This window comes from Electrophorus electricus, chromosome 3 (assembly GCF_013358815.1).
Source record: "Electrophorus electricus isolate fEleEle1 chromosome 3, fEleEle1.pri, whole genome shotgun sequence".
In the NCBI taxonomy this organism is placed as follows: Eukaryota; Metazoa; Chordata; class Actinopteri; order Gymnotiformes; family Gymnotidae; genus Electrophorus; species Electrophorus electricus.
The window spans coordinates 12,383,344-12,400,107 of record NC_049537.1 but is presented as its reverse complement, the minus strand read 5'-3'; the positions used below and the strand labels follow the sequence as shown (position 1 = coordinate 12,400,107).

At 41.0% G+C, this 16,764-nt stretch overlaps 1 protein-coding gene across 2 annotated transcripts in view; it reads left to right on the top strand.

The window, feature by feature from the left end:
- The window catches only part of arhgap9 (Rho GTPase activating protein 9), a 30,524-nt gene that overhangs the window by 11,695 nt on the left and 2,065 nt on the right, over window positions 1-16,764 (top strand). Inside the window, exons 4-19 of one of the 2 annotated variants that reach the window (XM_035524705.1) lie at window positions 420-638; window positions 834-923; window positions 2,798-2,854; window positions 4,511-4,675; window positions 4,796-4,867; window positions 6,824-6,885; window positions 10,400-10,487; window positions 10,660-10,755; window positions 11,054-11,152; window positions 11,302-11,419; window positions 11,684-11,803; window positions 14,193-14,291; window positions 14,415-14,492; window positions 14,678-14,731; window positions 15,695-15,829; window positions 16,263-16,368. In XM_035524705.1, coding sequence (XP_035380598.1) covers window positions 420-638; window positions 834-923; window positions 2,798-2,854; window positions 4,511-4,675; window positions 4,796-4,867; window positions 6,824-6,885; window positions 10,400-10,487; window positions 10,660-10,755; window positions 11,054-11,152; window positions 11,302-11,419; window positions 11,684-11,803; window positions 14,193-14,291; window positions 14,415-14,492; window positions 14,678-14,731; window positions 15,695-15,829; window positions 16,263-16,368 — 1,658 coding nt within the window. The remainder of the gene's footprint in view (window positions 1-419; window positions 639-833; window positions 924-2,797; window positions 2,855-4,510; window positions 4,676-4,795; window positions 4,868-6,823; window positions 6,886-10,399; window positions 10,488-10,659; window positions 10,756-11,053; window positions 11,153-11,301; window positions 11,420-11,683; window positions 11,804-14,192; window positions 14,292-14,414; window positions 14,493-14,677; window positions 14,732-15,694; window positions 15,830-16,262; window positions 16,369-16,764) is intronic. The other variant, XM_035524706.1, reaches the window with a different exon arrangement.

Here is a 16,764-nt window from a genome sequence, read left to right as displayed (position 1 = left end):
GGTCAGACCGATCAGCATATGAAGCACTTGAAGTCCGCTAAAATCCTGCAGATAATTTCACAAGATAACCTTTGCCAAGTTGTCTGCGCTGACCGGTGGAGTCAAGGTCAACAATTCCTCCTACTGTCGTCCTACTGGCATCACTTCCACATCCTAGTGAGTAAAGTACATGGAAACAGCTTGTTGAAGCTATGGTATGACACTGTCAAAAGGCAGAAAACAGGACGATTGACTAAAACGGACCATCAAGCAGCTTAATTTTGCATCCTTTCAGCATGGCCAACTGGACTGTTTTCTGGAGGAGTACCAATATTTTTTAAAAATTTGTGTTTAGTGTGGTGGTGTTGTTTTTTAACCTAGGTATCTGCCTGTGATTGAGAATGTTGTCCTTAACCCTTCTCCTGCTGTCTTCATCCCAGGCCTACATCTCCAAAAGTCCATTGCCAGAGCAGGAGCGAAAACAGTGTGCAGAGCCCCCCTGTCCTCTGCCGGACCAGAAGCCCTTGCAGTTGCTGCAAATGTGGGAGCAGTACCGAGACCCAGCCTCCGGCCGCTATTACTATGTCAACACCCTTACCGAGGAGCGCTCATGGAAGCCACCACGCAGAGTTCACCAGAGCAATTATATACAGTACATGGTAACTATTCAATCCCAGGGCATGATTATGCATGTGAGTTTGGTGACCAGCTAATCAAACCCACAGAACAGCGCAGTCGCTTGCTGCTGGGTAGCCATAGTTTAAACTTCATTCTGTATCTTGAGCACAAATTATGTACCACAGTGACCTTTTTCTTCTGCATGCTCGCCTCTGCTCTTGTTCACATTTTTTCAGGCTACAGTAACGCAAGCTGAGACTTTCTCACGTGACTCCAACCACCTGTCACTTCCTCTACACAGCTCAGGAAGAAAGCCAACGCATAGGGTAAAAGCAGTTCCGTAAGACCGTCCGCGTACCTGCATATCTACCTGTTCAAAGGGGGTATGGCTGTTATGGTGTATGTCGTTAAAAGCAGATGTGCTGTAAACCAACCACACTATGTGCCACATTAGTCTTTTTTTTTTTGAGGGAACACTTCTGCAGGTACATTTTGACAGGGGCTAGGTAGAAACAGCATAGGGATGGGAGAAAAAGAACTCACACATCCACAGCCAGACTATTTTACCCCAGTGGTCATCAGTATCTGTCCTGATGGGCTCTTGTTCCCACTATGTATATTTCCCTTATTTAGCACTCTTGATTTAGCTCATCAGCTAATTATCAGGCTGGCTGTGAGCTGTCCAGAGGGCTTTGGCAAGGGAAATAGAAATTGGCCAGGAATGAGACTGGGAAACATTCAACCATAAAACATGCAGATCTGGCACTAATCTTTGGAGATGTGCATTAGGCAATAATAGATACAACTTTAGGAACTGGCAGACTATTATCCAAAGAATAGAAGAAAGGGAATATGACTCTGGACTATGTGGAACGTGTTCAGTGTTCCATGGTCAGGTGCTCCCTGAAAGGTAAAAAGCCTTCTGTCGTAGTGGATTTCACATTAAGCCTGACAGTGAAGTTCAGGTGATGTGCATGGTTTCCCTGCCTCTCATCTCACTACTTCTCTTCTTGTGTGCATTCATGTACATATGTTTATGAAATACACTATACAAACGGATTTTATTACCCTTAGATAGAGTTCTGTTAGAAACTGAGCTATAACACAAATTAAAGGGATCAAGCTGTGGTGCATTTCCTGGATCACATTATCCAGGCTGTCCTTTATTCTATAAACACACTTCAGTCATTCACATGCACATACATTGTAGCACAGCGCATGAGCACCCAGAGGGTCATCCTCATGCTGCAGATTACAAAAGAAGGCAGATTCAAATTAAAAAAGAAACTATGCCTCACAGTATGCCTTATTTATTTATTTCCTTCAGATTATCCATATTAAGCCTATTGATGTAATGCTGAAGGCTAGACTGGGTTCCTTCCCTAGTAACTAGACTCATGCACATGTGCACACACACACAAATAATCGGAATTTACCCTATGACAAGATTTATATGGGTATGCTTGAACCATCCTTGTGCTGTTGAGGAAGATAAAGAGAGAGGGGGAGAGAAAGAGATGGTAAATGCTGATTGTGCTGCCTTCCTCAAAAAATTGAGGAAGTTCAAACTTTCAACAGAAGAGGAGGTTGTAAAAAATGGGTGGGGCCTTTGGTTTGCATTGAAAATGTGTCAGTGTGGTGAAAAAAGGAAAAGGATCGTTTTTAATTTATTTGTTATGGAAGAGATTTGCAGATTCTCTTTGGACTGACTCTTCAGAGTTGGAGTTTACTGGATTATAATCTGAAGGAAAACTGAAAAGATCACTTTCTGTAAATTGTCGCTTTTTTTTTTCTTTTTTACTGATGAGGAAGAAATTCACCTCTAATGGGTACTTGAGCTGTCATGCAGGAACTAACACAGCAGTCTGTTTAGAGAATTGCATACTGCATAGGCAGGAGAACCCAGAAATAGAGCCAACACACATTTAGAGATTGTCTTCCGAAAGCTATTTGTGGAGGTTTGTGACAGTTTTGTGAAGATTGAGTGTTTGGCAATTTAAGGTAGTTAGATTCTTTGAGTAGATCAATCATGAAATTCCGTCTCACCTTTCTTCTGCTGTTCTTAAATGGCCAGGTTCATTCGGTTGGTGTCTCTTGTGAGTGCCCACCACAGCTGTCCCTTCTTGTGTGTGTTTGTTTTTGTGTTTCAGTTTCAGTAAAGTCCTGAAGATTTTCATTTTTTATGTTATTCCCTCCCCAGCTCTTCTCTGACTTCACTTGCAGTTCCCGGAATGCCAACAACTGGCAGCTGAGTCAGGTGAGGCAATTTCAATACCACTTGGCTTCTGTTGGCTGACATACGCTGCCTGGCCAAAAAAAAAAAAGGTCACCACCTGGATTTAACTAAGCAAATAGGTAAGAGCCTCCCATTGGATAATTACTGCATGGGTGATTATGTTTAGGCTGGTAACAAGTTATTTAACCCTAACTGATGCAATGAATAGCTTCTCATTTGTTAAACAACCATGTTGAAAGACTCATCCTGTGGTCGTGGAAAAGATATCGTGGAAGGAATGTGGTCTGAAAAGTCTTGTGATCGTGATTGGCGATCACTTAAACGTGTGGTGAAATCAAATCGTAGAAAACAACAGTAGAACTCAGGGATATGTTTAATGGTGAAAATAAGAGCATTTCCACATGCACAATGGGAAGGGAACTCAAGGGATTGGGACTAAACAGCTGTGTAGCCTTAAGAAAACCACTCGTCAGTTAGGCTAATCGGGAAAAACAGCTTCAATTTGCTAGGGAGCATAAAGATCGGACTCTGGAGTAATGGAAGAAGGTCATGTGGTCTGATGAGTCAGGATTTACCCTGTTCCAGAGTGATGGGCGCATCAGGGTAAGAAGAGAGGCAGCTGAAATGAGGCACCCATCATGTCTAGTGCCTACCATACAAGCCTGTGGGTGCAGTGCTATGATCTGGGATTGCTGCAGTTGGTCAGGTCTAGGTTCAGCAACATTATGTGCCCAAAGAATGAGGTCAGCTGACTACCTGAATATACTCAACGACCAGGTTATTCCATCAATGGATTTTTTCTTCCCTGATGGCATGGGCATATTCCAAGATGACAATGCCAGGAATCATTGGGCTCAGATTGTGAAAGAGTGGTTCAGGGAGCATGAGACGACATTTTCACACATGGATTGGCCACCACAGAATCCAGACCTGAACCCTATTGAGAATCTTTGGGATCTGCTGGAGAAGACGTTGCGCAGTGGTCCAAATCTCCCATCATCAATACAAGATCTTAGGGAAAAATTATTGCAACTCTGGACAGAAACAAATGTTGTGACACTGCAGAAGCTTGTGCAAATAATGCCACAGCAAATGTGTGCCATAATCAAAGCTAAAGGCGGTCCAACGAAATATTAGAGTGTGTGACCTTTTTTTTGGCCAGGCAGTGTACATTTGCTTATTAGAAAAACTAAGTTATTTAGAAGTCCAACGACAGTAGTCAGCAGCAGTCGTGAAGGGGTTCTGGCTAATTGTGTAACTATGAGAATTGTGTTGGAAGGAACTCTACCTATGACATGCAATCTGAATCTCTTGTGGTAGTGGCAAGGGATAGTTCAGTAATTCTGTGATACTGTGGTTCAGTAATTCTGGGGTAGTTTTGGGGTGAGCTCTAATCCAGAGCACATGGCCACCTAGTAGTCTGATCTGTAGTCACACTGCACAGTGGCGGTTTCTGCCTCTCTGATAAGCTGTTTTAGACATCACTGAAAGCGATTGCTAATTGATTTGTGAGAAGGAAATTAAAGATGTTGTAGTTGATTGGATTGGACTTGTATGGCTTGAACTGAACTGAGCTAAACTTAACTGGAATGAATTTAGATAATATAAATTCACATTGTATGAACATGGATTTGGCAGAGCTAAATGGAACTGATCTGCATTTTTTCCATACTGCAGATCATGCAGCGAGCAGCATCATCAGATGCACTAATTTCTGCCTCCTTCAGCAATGCTGACACCCAGCACAGAAACTCTGCTTTAGAAGGGGGCGGGGGGCACATCAGCCACTCCTACCCCATGATGCTGCCTCCCCAAGCAGACATGATATCTTCCAATGGCCAGGTACCTCTAAAATACAGGCACAGACAAAAATAAACATATAGAGACTGTACAAAGCATGCACAAAGGCGCACACACACACAGGCAGACCTCAGTAATGCCTTTTTAAAACCCCATGAACAGTCCGAGTACCCAGTGTTGATGGAGTCACCTTCTACTGACAGTTCCCCAGATAGTGATGGTGGAATGACACCGGTAAGAAACACTGTATGCCCGCACACCCCCACACCCTCACACCGTGAAGTTTGTGTCTATATAAGTCTATATAACAAGGCATGATCCTGAGTGCTAGACTAGCTGGGGCCAGTATTTCAACTGCCAACCTTGTGGGATTTTCCCATGCAAAGATGTTGAGAGTATACCAAGAATGGTGTAATTGAGGAAAAATATCCAGGGGGATGTCAAGGATCGCTCTGACAAACCGGTGGTGCATAGTCAAGCAAACTGCAGCCAAATACAGCACTGGGGTTTCAACTATCATGTCTGAATGCACAACTCGGGCATGTATGGGCTATATGTGCATATGGGATATAACAGTAGCAGACCACTTCGAGTGCCATTGCTGTCTAAGGGAAACGGAAAGGCAAGACTCCAGTGGCGCAAAAGAGCGCAAAAATTGGATCATTGTGCAGTGGAAAAACACTGATGAATCCATATTTCAGTTGCACCATGCTGTTATGAGGGTCACAAATTAGCACAAGCAACATGAATCTATGAGCCCTGCCTGTCAGATGTCAACAGTTCAGACTGGTCAGTGGTGTAATTGTATGGGGAATGTTTTCTTGGCACATTCTGGGTTCTCTGATACTTGTGGATGGGCATTTGGACAGTAGGATTTACCTAAGCATTGTGACTGACAAAGTTCATTCCTTCATGGCAGCCTTTTTACCCTATGGCAGGACACTTTCAGCAGGACAATGCATCATGTTGCAAGGGTTGTATAGTCATAGACTGGGTCCAGGAGCACAATCCCCAGGTCCTAATTCTATAGAGCATGAGGTACAATGTGCTGGGACAAGAAAGAATGTGCAGCTCAGAGCATGTTGAGCATGTCAGTACCTCCATCAAATTTGCAGCAACTGCGAGAAGCTATCCTGTTTTGAATGGGCCAAGATTCCTTGAGAATGATTTCAACACCTAGTATAATCTATGCCACAGTGAATTGCTGTAGTTCTGAAAGCCAAAGAAGGTCCAATGTGTTACTAGATGAGTGCCTCTAATAAGGTGGTCATTCAGTGTATCAGATTGTTCTTTAATCCAGGCCATTTTAAGAAAAAGAACAGCCTAAATGATCACATAACTAAAATGATTCACCTGTGCTTATGTATGCAGTAGAATTTCCATGAAGATAAACATGAACATTTCACCAGAACATGTTACTAGCTGGCCACCAACAGTAGCCTATTTCTTTGACACGATTTTAAAATGTCAGTGGCTGTACTATACTAATTCACTTTCCTAAGTGGGTTTGCAGTTTTTATGAAGTGAAACATTCAAAACACGAACACTGTTTTTTGGTGTGAAATTGCGATAAATGGTCAGCTCATTGTCATTTTTTAGTCAAACAGAATGTACAGCATACTAAGTGTGAAGATAAACGCCTAAAACCTAACAGGTTTTTAAAGCAAGAGTGATGAGAAAACAGACCAGCAAATGTGCAATGAACTGAAAAAAAGACTGAAAAAATGTATAAAATTGAACTGACGGGGAAGAAAAAAAAACATTTGCCATTATCTTTTACTATAGGATTTTTAATATGGCATGAGAGTGGCAATAATATTCAGTACAGCAACCAAACACCAATGCAATTTGCTCATTTATGTCAATATGTCAATATTGGCTTATACCCCCCCCCCCCTCCCCCCAAAAAAGCGAAATATCATCAGTGTGCCGATATATCTGTCGACCACTCATCTTGTCTATGAAGAGTCCTGGTTGTGACTACTATGCAGTGGTATTGATAGAAATAAAGCATTTTTGTTCCAGTGGAAGAATGCTTAAATAAAGATTTTCGGTATAACTAAGGTTCACCTAAATCCACTTCTCACAAAATTTGCAGTCTAACTAATACACTAATCCTCTACATTCAGTAACATACTACACACTGCTACTGCACTTGAACTAACATTATTTCTCCAACTCTCAATGCAGGAGCTTGAAAAAGCAGGTCTGCTCAACAAGACCAAGATAGCAGAAGGTGGCAGGAAGCTGAGGTAAGCTTATCTTAAAGGACACATGTCCCATGCCTGCGCCCTGCCATGCGCGTGGAAGTAGGTGTTTTGTTCTGAACTGCAGCAAGTATTGTCATAGAAATGTTTCCGAGAGTCCTGTTAAGGTTAGGACAAGAGGACTTTTTGCTGGCCAGTTAATATGTGCATGCTTTTTCTGCAGGGAAGACTTTTGTATAAGCAAGATAAGCCTGAGCTCAGCTGAGCAGCATTAAACTCATTCTGTATGTCATTTTGAAATAATGTCATGCTAGGCTGGACAGCATCTGACAGCTTTGTGCTTCATGCAAAATATACATTTAGGAGTGAGGAACATTTGTTATCTGGAATTATGTTCCATAATTCTGTTTCTGTAGCTGAACAAAAAAAACTTTTGGTACTACAGAAGAATTTCATCAAATATGTTTGCCTAATGACAAACATATACTGTTAAGAGTATCTTAACAGTATGCAGCTAGAAATAGATGCATCTTTAAATGACACTTTCTGCACATTGCTCTTTTTGATGAGAGTTTTCCTAAAAAGCCATCAAGGAAGATTCCTATGTGGCACTAACGAGTTCGAAGGGGTTTAATCGTATCTTTGTGTTGTTATTTGAATACTGAATTATGACTCACTCTAAACACAGCTATTGATCCTAAACCTGCCACAACGTCTAGAAAACACTACTATAACCATGGCAATGTTAGCAAGAATTTTCTGTTGGCACAGCACCAGGAGGCAAGAATGGTTTGTATCCTGGGAGATACAAAAAAAATCTTCATTTTGGCTTTATGTTCACACTGTCTGTTCCCTGTAGCATAAGTGAGCTCTGTCAGCTTGGTGATGTGTAGGCAGGCCCTTCTAACCCTTCAGAGAAGGGATAACAAAAATGTGGATGGAAAAAATAAAATCTAAGCCCATTTCATAAATAAAACATAAAACATCAACCTATTTATATAGGCTAGTTTACATAATCATGGTTACTATAGGACATATTTCTATCTGGGAATGGTACTAATCAAAACCGTTTGTTAGTATGGCTGCAGGTTCTCGCTTCTGAGATCGTGCCTATGTGCCTCTTCGGGTGATATTTTGAAAGGTTCTGTAATGTAAGTCTATTAGCAAAATGACAGGAAATCTGACCAATTATGGGGGCTGGTCTGTAGGGGCCTGGTCCTTCTCAGTGTTCTGAAGACAGAGCTATGGCATAATTGGTAACACATCACTACGTTATCCAGCTAAATTGTGAGACAGACTTTGTGGTGTACCTAGTTGAAAAGCCTTTTTCAAGGCAAACCTTCAATGAAAATCTCAGAATAATACAGTGAGGTTGGCCAGTTCTATTTTTAAATCTTAAACGGAAAAGATAAACCTATGCAGCCACATTGTTTCTGTAAGATGAATTATGAGAAGTATGCCTGGTTAACAACTTGCCTGAGGTATACACACTACATTTGTTTTGTCTGTATTTGTATTTGTACTGCATTACTGAATCCACATAAAGGGGTGGTTATGCAGAAGGCCTGTCTACTTTATTTACAGTATCCCCTCCAGGAAATACCTATAAAGCACAGGTTTTGACAGTTGTGAAATGGCTTAAAGGGATGTTTTAAAATAGATAAATTAGGAAAAGCTATTGTTGACGTTACATTAACTGTTCTACTTACTATCTTTGTTTTTAAAAGATGGATAAGAACAAACAAGAAGGTGTCATGTAGCTTATTTGCTCCCGCAAGTTTTGTGTTAAACACTGACTGCTCAGTTTCCTACTCCTCAAGCTGAAGAACATTTTTCATCCTCTGACCATTTAGGATTTAATTTTCTGCACTTATCACTTCCTGTACTAGTGGAATTTTGAATTGTTGATAGGTGGTGTTAGTTTTTATAGAGTTGATGACTTAGCATAAGCTTACACAAGCTGTTTGTATCTTGTGGATTTAACTATGTTGCCATAGTAACTATCTGAATCCTGTTCCCACACACAGATTATTTTGCATTTTTGCTGCATATCCATAACCAAGTCAAGAAGTTTAATGCAATCCTCCTAATGCCACCCCTTAGCATAACTAAACTTATCCCTGAAGTATTTAAAATAAATGAAGTATTTAAAATAAATGTAAACAAAAACTATAACTGCAGGCCTTTCCTTTTGTTTACCACATATTGAGCTGTTCTTCAAGCATTAACTGGGTTTACATGTGGCTGACCAACCAATCATACCTTCTCTTCAAACAAGTCTGTGTGTCTTTGAGGGTGAACTAAGAGGCAGGAAATTTCAATCCTCCATATGCTGTTGTGCAAACCCTGTGTTTGGAAGGCCTGTATGAAACACCTTGAAAACAAGATCTGACAACAAGCTGTGAAAACAAGGCTGCTACTTTTGAGATTGTCATAATATTCTTCTTTGGTGTCTCCAGACTTACCTAGCTTTATCTGTGAAATGGACAGCAACAAACTTTCTTAGACTAACCAAAGAAAAGCCTGAGTTCATGCTGTGAGGGTCTAAGGGCATCTTTTGAAAGGCTTGTCATCTTCAGTTGGCACTTGAGAATGTTATAGTTACTCTTTTTGATTCAGTTCGTAATCTAGTTGCTATTCTCCATCCCTCCCTCTCTATTCAGATAGATACCTTACTATAAATAAACAGCATTTTTGAATTTTCTTCCCAACATTATTCACCTCTGCTCATTCATCTTTCTTGATGATGCAGAAATCCTAGTTTATGCTTTCATTATCTCTTACAGAGATTACTGTAACTCACTTTTGGCCCCATCCAAAACTCGTAAATAAACTGCAGTATAACCAGATCAGCATGGGCATAACTTTACTTTGAAAAGTGCTGGGGACAAGAATGTGTACTGGGCATTGGATTCACTTTAGCTGCCCCTCAAATTTACATTTCCTTTAAAAAGCCAAGTCCTCAGGCATGCATGTTCACTGAGAAGAACTCAGTGAAAGGAAGCGGTTCATGTCACGATAGGTTTTATGGCTGTATTTACCAACAATACAAGATGTAGCAGCAACATGCTTTAAAATACATTTGTAATGCAGGTGTTTTCTAGTTACTTTGATTAAAAATGCTTTTAGATTTTTATCTAAAATTATTTTGACTTAGTTCAGTTAAAACTAACTAAATGGCATGTCTCCAGTATCCCCAGCATAAATTACGTCGATGCATAGTAAGAGGCTTGGACATATCTCTTTAGTGCTCTGTCAGATACATTGGCTTCCCATGTCTGCTCACAGTCAAACTCCCTACCAGCACATCCATTCTTATCCATATGTACCTTCCTGCTCTCTTAGATCTGCTGCCTCAGGTCTGCTTTCCACTCCTCACACATAGTTGTCTGGTGCTAGATCATTCAGTGCCACAGCCTCTAAACTCTGCAACTCCCTGCCTTTTCACTTTCAGAATTGTTTTACTCTGTATGCTCGTTTATGAGTATAACACTGTGTGTGTGTGTGTGTGTGTGTGTGTGTGTGTGTGTGTGTGTGTGTGTGTAATTTTCTTTTCCAGGAAAAACTGGAACCTGTCCTGGGTGGTGTTGGTAGGGAACAGTCTTATGTTCTTTAAAGATCCCAAAACCCAAAGTCCTGAAATCTGGGTAAGAGCTACCTCAGCTGAATCATGTCTGAAAACCATTCAAATACCTCCATGAAACACATCTGTTTTGTAATGCCACAAATGCAAATGTCACTGTGTATCTGTGTATGTGTATCTGTGTGTGTGTATGTCTATGTGTGTCTATGTGTGTCTCTGTGTATGTGTATGTGTAGAAACCGGGTAACAGTTGTCCAGAGAGCAGTGTGGATTTAAGAGGGGCTAAGCTGAACTGGGCCAATGACCTTTCCAGCAGGAAGAATGTCTTCAAGGTGAGAGACAGAGTGCGTGGTGGGCATTCAGCCCAACCAGGCTATGTTTACCATTTTTTAAATGATGAATAATAAAATTGTTGCTGAAATTTGACCTTAAATTCAATGGTTCAGACAAAGTAATACTGGAACTATTTGTGATTGAAACAGCTAGTTCCCCTCTAACTTCCTCTAGGCCTTGTGAAGTATAACGTGTGTGTGTGTGTGTGTGTGTGTGTGTGTGTGTGTGTGTGTGTGTGTCTGTGTGTGTCTGTGTGTGTCTGTGTGTGTCTGTGTATGTATATGTGTGTTTACGTAGCTAAGGACAGTTACAGGGAATGAGTTTTTGCTACAATCAGAGACAGTCTCTTTGATCAGTGAGTGGTACACAACAATTCAAAAAGTCATTGACAAATTGGTGAGTCTCTCTTATTATAGTTACTATATATTTCTATATATGGCAGATTATACTTTTTTTTATACTTATTAATATTATACCAATATATTTTTACATATATACTTAATATCTATTAATGTATACTTGATGTTTGTGTGCGTGTGTTTTAGGATAAAGACAATCCTCTGGACAATGTGTTACTGTATTCACTGAGGAGAGCAGGCTCCATGGAAATGCTGGATCAGAGTGGAGATGAGGAAGAGAACCGTACAGGATTCAGGACCACACGTTAGTCACAAACACACACACACAAACCTGGACAAAGGTTATGGGGACCTAGGGTTGAACTTTATCACGTGATGACTAAATATTGATAACCCTAACCTTAATTTTAGTTAAATCTATGCATAACTACTTAGAGTAGTTTTAAAGTACCAATAGGTATGCATTTGTTAGGGAAATTTATGCCCACACAGTGTATGTGTATGTCTGCTAAACTCACACACATCACTCTCTCTCTCATTCTGTGTCTGCGTGTGTATGTGGATTCAGTCCCTCGCTCTGTATCTAATTTGGAGAATTCGGAGCGGAAGCGTGTGAAGAACCGTCTGAAGAAACTCATAATGAGAAGACCTCCATTGCAGGCACTACAGGAGAAAGGTCTTATCAAAGGTGAGCAGATATGCCACCCCAAGGCTACCACTGGAGAAATGTTAAAGCGTGGGTGGGTAAACAAAAAGTGCTTGATTGCTGGGGGTCGATGGATAAGCCAGTAAACAAGACTTATTCTGATGTACAGAATATCTTCACTGACCTATGAGAAAGACGCTTATGGCAAATTAAAAACCCACAGTGGGCATTTTTTTTCTTGTCAAGAGTGCAAAGAGAACCTGTCAGTGTGAAATTTAGTTTTGTCACAGCTATGTGTATGGCAGGGAAGATAACTCCAGTAATCTTATGCAGAATACAGTTGCAGTAGGATCCAAACATCTGTATCCACTACCAAGAGCTTAAGAATTTGGCACAATGATAATTTTTCAGTACAGGAGAAAAAAACACCTCTAACTTTTTGACGCAGCTCCTTTGACATTGTTACAAACAGCAGAAAGATGTCTCGCAACAGTCCTCCTTCAAAGTTGTAGCACTAACGACAGTTAAGATTGTTTGTCAGGCTCATGCTTATTAACTTTTGAATGAAATACACTGCCTGGCCAAAAAAAGGTCACCATCTGGATTTAATTAAGCAAATAGGTAAGAGCCTCCCATTGGATAATTTCTGCATAGGTGATTATTTCAGCTGGCAACAAGTTATTTAACCCTAACTGATGCAGTGAGTAGCTTCTCATTTGTTAAACAACCATCGAAAGACACATCCTGTGGTCGTGGAAAAGATGTTAATCTGTTTCAGAAGGGTCAAATGCATCAAGCAGAGAAAACATCTAAGGAGATTGCTGAAATGACTAAAATCGGGTTAAGAACTGCCCAACGAATTATTAAAAAATGGAAGGACAGTGGAGAAACATCATCTTCGAGGAAGGAATGTGGTCATAAAAAAATCTTTAATGATCGTGATCGGCGTTCACTTAAACGTGTGGTGAAATCAAATCGTAGAAATCAACAGTAGAACTCAGAGATATGTTTAACAGTGAAAGTAAGAGCATTTCCACACGCACAATGTGAAGGGAACTCAAGGGATTGGGACTAAACAGCTGTGTAGCCTTAAGAAAACCACTCGTCAGTGAGGCTAACCGGCAAAAATGGCTTCAATTTGCTAGGGAGCATAAAGATTGGACTCTGGAGTAATGGAAGAAGGTCATGTGGTCTGATGAGTCCAGATTTACCATGTTCCAGAGTGAAGGACACATCAGGGTAAGAAGGGTGCATCACTTCAGCCACTTCTCATCATGTCTAGTGCCTACCATACAAGCCTGTGGGGGCAGTGCTATGATCTGGGCTTGCTGCAGTTGGTCAGGTCTAGGTTCAGCAATGTTATGTGGCCAAAGAATGAGGTCAGCTGACTACCTGAATATACTGAACAGCCAGGTTATTCCATTAATGGATTTTTTTTCTTCCCTGTTGGCACGGGCATATTCCAAGATGACAATGCCAGGATTCATCGGGCTCAAATTGTGAGAGAGTGGTTCAGGGAGCATGAAACACATGGAGTTGTTCAGGGAGCATGAGACACATGGATTGGCCACCACAGAGTCCAGACCTGAACCCTATTGAGAATCTTTGGGATGTGCTGGAAAAGACTTTGCGCACTGGTCCAAAACTCCCATCATCAATACAAGATTCTGGGGAAAATTAATGCAACTCTGGACAGAAATAAATGTTGTGACATTGCAGAAGTTTGTGGAAATGATGCCACAGTGAATGTGTTCCGTAATCAAAGCTAAAGGCAGTCCAACGAAATATTAGAGTGTATGACCTTTTTTTTTGGCCAGGCAGTATATATGGTGTGGCAGATTTTAAATATGAAGTTGGCAGTGTGTCAGCAGGCCAAAACTAAAATTACCTAAGTAAATAGTGTATTTTTCAATGATATTTCTTTGAATAAAATGCTTTTTTGATAAATAAATAAAAACAGGTCTTTCTGCTGGACTTTTGGACCTGACTGTATGCAACATCCTAGTCATTTAATATATCATAACATCTCAGTGTACTAAGCACAGAAAAGAGCAAATATTTCTAATGATTAATCCATGAGCTGTTTAACAGAGGTAGTACAAAACAGAGCTACATGGAATTACTTAACTGCAGTTATGAATCAGACAATAAGCTGTGTAGCTTTAAACTCTACATATGACTTGCACATCAAAGTCAGTAATAATGCATCCTTAAGATGATTATACAATATATACACAAGCCCTGCCTGTACAACAACTGATTAGTCTTCCTATGCTGTTTTTCATTTTAGTGCAGTAAGAGTAGAGCATGGCAGCTGATATAGAGTGTGTGTGTTTGTGTGTTTGTGTGTTTGTGTGTGTGTGTGTGTGTGTGTGTGTGTGTGTGTGTGTGTGTGTGTGTGTGTGTGTGTGTGTGTGTGTGGTGCTCTCAGACCAGGTGTTTGGCTGTTCTTTGGAGGTGCTGTGTGAGCGAGAGAAAAGTACAGTGCCACGATTTGTTCGAAAGTGCACAGAAACAGTAGAGAAGAAAGGTTTGTCCACTGAGCACATTCCGTCCATGATGCCTATTTCTGCCTGACGTCAAACCACTTATAGCAGTGTTTTGGTAGTAGATGACTGATTTTGTGTGTATGTGTGCCCACGTGCACTTTCAGGTTTAGACACAGATGGCATCTACAGAGTCAGTGGGAACCTGGCAGTGATCCAGAAACTACGCTTTGCTGTCAACCATGGTGAGACAGAAAGCAAGGCTGTGAGAGCCAAAGAAATATGCTGTTTTCACTCATGAGTGCTTCACGTTGATTCTCTCCTATGCTCGGGTACAGTCTGCCAAAATCATGGTGTGAGGGTGAGTGTCTTTATCTAATAAGGCAGTGATGTGTTGACAGTGACCTGTTGACCCTGTCTATTCTTCCAGAGCGAGCGGTGTCTACAGATGGACGCTATCTCTTCCCAGAGCATTTAGTGCAAGGTAGCCCACCCAACTGGCAAGAGCGGGATTCCCTGCTCCCTGTCACTCTAACGCTGCTTTGCTTTCAGTCTGCAATCTCGAAGAAAGCGGCCCTTAAACACTGGTCCAGGAACCGCAGCTCCTGTACCTGCCAAAGACTTGAAGGAATAGTTCACTCAAAAAAGGTTAGGGCTGAAAATAGAGAATAGAGAAATAGAGAACCTAGTATGATTTAAATTAGCAGTTTAATAATAACACAAAGCTAACTGGACACCACTCGATTTCATTTATTATTAGCCACTTTAGCATTTGGGTAAACTATTGCTTTAATAGCTACAATAGGAGTCATTAAAGCCTGGTCTCATATCATTGGGAGCGAGCAGCTTCAGCCATTGCTGTCTAAGAAGCGCTTTAAGCCAGTGTCTCTCCAGGAGGCTGACTGGGAAATGCTGCTCATTACTGCATGGCTAAATGGTTTTTTTGTTTGTTTGTTTTTTGCTTTTCACAGAGGAATAGTGTTTAAGATTCATTATGGGACTTTGTGATGATGATAGGAAGACCACTGTTGCTAGCTGTCGGGGACTGATGGGATTGATTTCCATGAACAGATTTTGATAATATCCCTCTAGATATGCGTCTGTGTGTGTGAATAGCACATTAATATATGAAGAAATGCTGTAGGCCAGTGTTTGCACTTCCATGGTATATTCCTCCTTTTGCTGCGCTGTCTTCTCTCTGTCTCTCTGCCTGTTCACTTCCTTCTTCTACAACCCCAAGCCAAGCAACTTTCCACTGCACTAAATATGACTGTATTTGTTTGCAAGCACGGTGCTTTCTTTGGGTCTTAGAGAAAATGCGGCACTCATCATATGTTGTTCTCTGTGTCTCCTCATGACTCCTCTAAACCCACCTTGACTGGCCACCTTTTCTCCCTGCATTGCTCCCAATCCTCTCTGGTTCCCCGGCCTCGTCCATGTGGCTCAGTGGAGCACGTGGACCTGGAAGACCCACAGTGGGAGGACATCCACGTGGTCACTGGAGCCCTGAAGCTCTTCTTCAGAGAGCTGCCAGAGCCACTCGTCCCTTACAGACTCTTTCACGACATGGTCGAGACTGTCAGTAAGTGGGAGAAGGAGAGAGAGGCTGATGTATGGATGGATGGATGCATGGATAAATGGATAGATACATACATTTATGAATCATGTGTGGCCCAAAAGTATAAGAAGAGTGACGCCTTTCATTTTTGTTGCATAGCCTTGTCAAACAGTTGAGATTAAAAGACAAATATTAAACAATAGCACCATCGTTTCTGGGTGTGCTGGAATTTGTTGTTTTGGAATAATAGCACTTGTGTGCTAACTCATTTTTGGTGAGTGACATTACTTCAAAAGAATTAAAATAATATAAAAGTTGGTATATGAGTCCAAATGCCTATAACTACACCCCACTTCACTAGGAACCACAAATGCTGAATTATGGAAAATACTTATGCGTTTATGCTATTAGAAGAGGCATTGTTTATCTAATACTGGTCTTTCTATCTCTCCTGTAGAGATTTCAGATTACTTGGACAAGGTAGACCGGATGAAGTCACTGGTCATCAGCATGCCATGCCCCAACCGTGACACAATGAGACACATGTTCCATCACCTTAAGCGGTAAGAATGTGTTCACCAGGTGTGGTTTGCATTCAGATCATGTAGGATCTTGATCAATTAGAACCAGATTCTTTCATTCCTAGCACAACTGATCCACTAACACTATTTCTATTCTGAGTGGTTACAAAAATCTCACGTACATTTATTTGTGATGTCAGCGGGTTTATGATTGTAGGAAGAATTACTTTTAGGGAAAAAAGTTTTTTTATTTACTTATTTTTTTCTCTGCAGAAGTTAAAGGATATGTCTGTGATTTTTTTTAACCCATACCTTAATTTAAATCTTTTTTTCCCCACCCTATGCAATCTTGCATTGTGCAATCTCTCTGATGGCTTCAGATAGTGAGGAAGACACTGCTCCTATGCAGGTCTGGACAGAGCTGAAATATGGGACAGT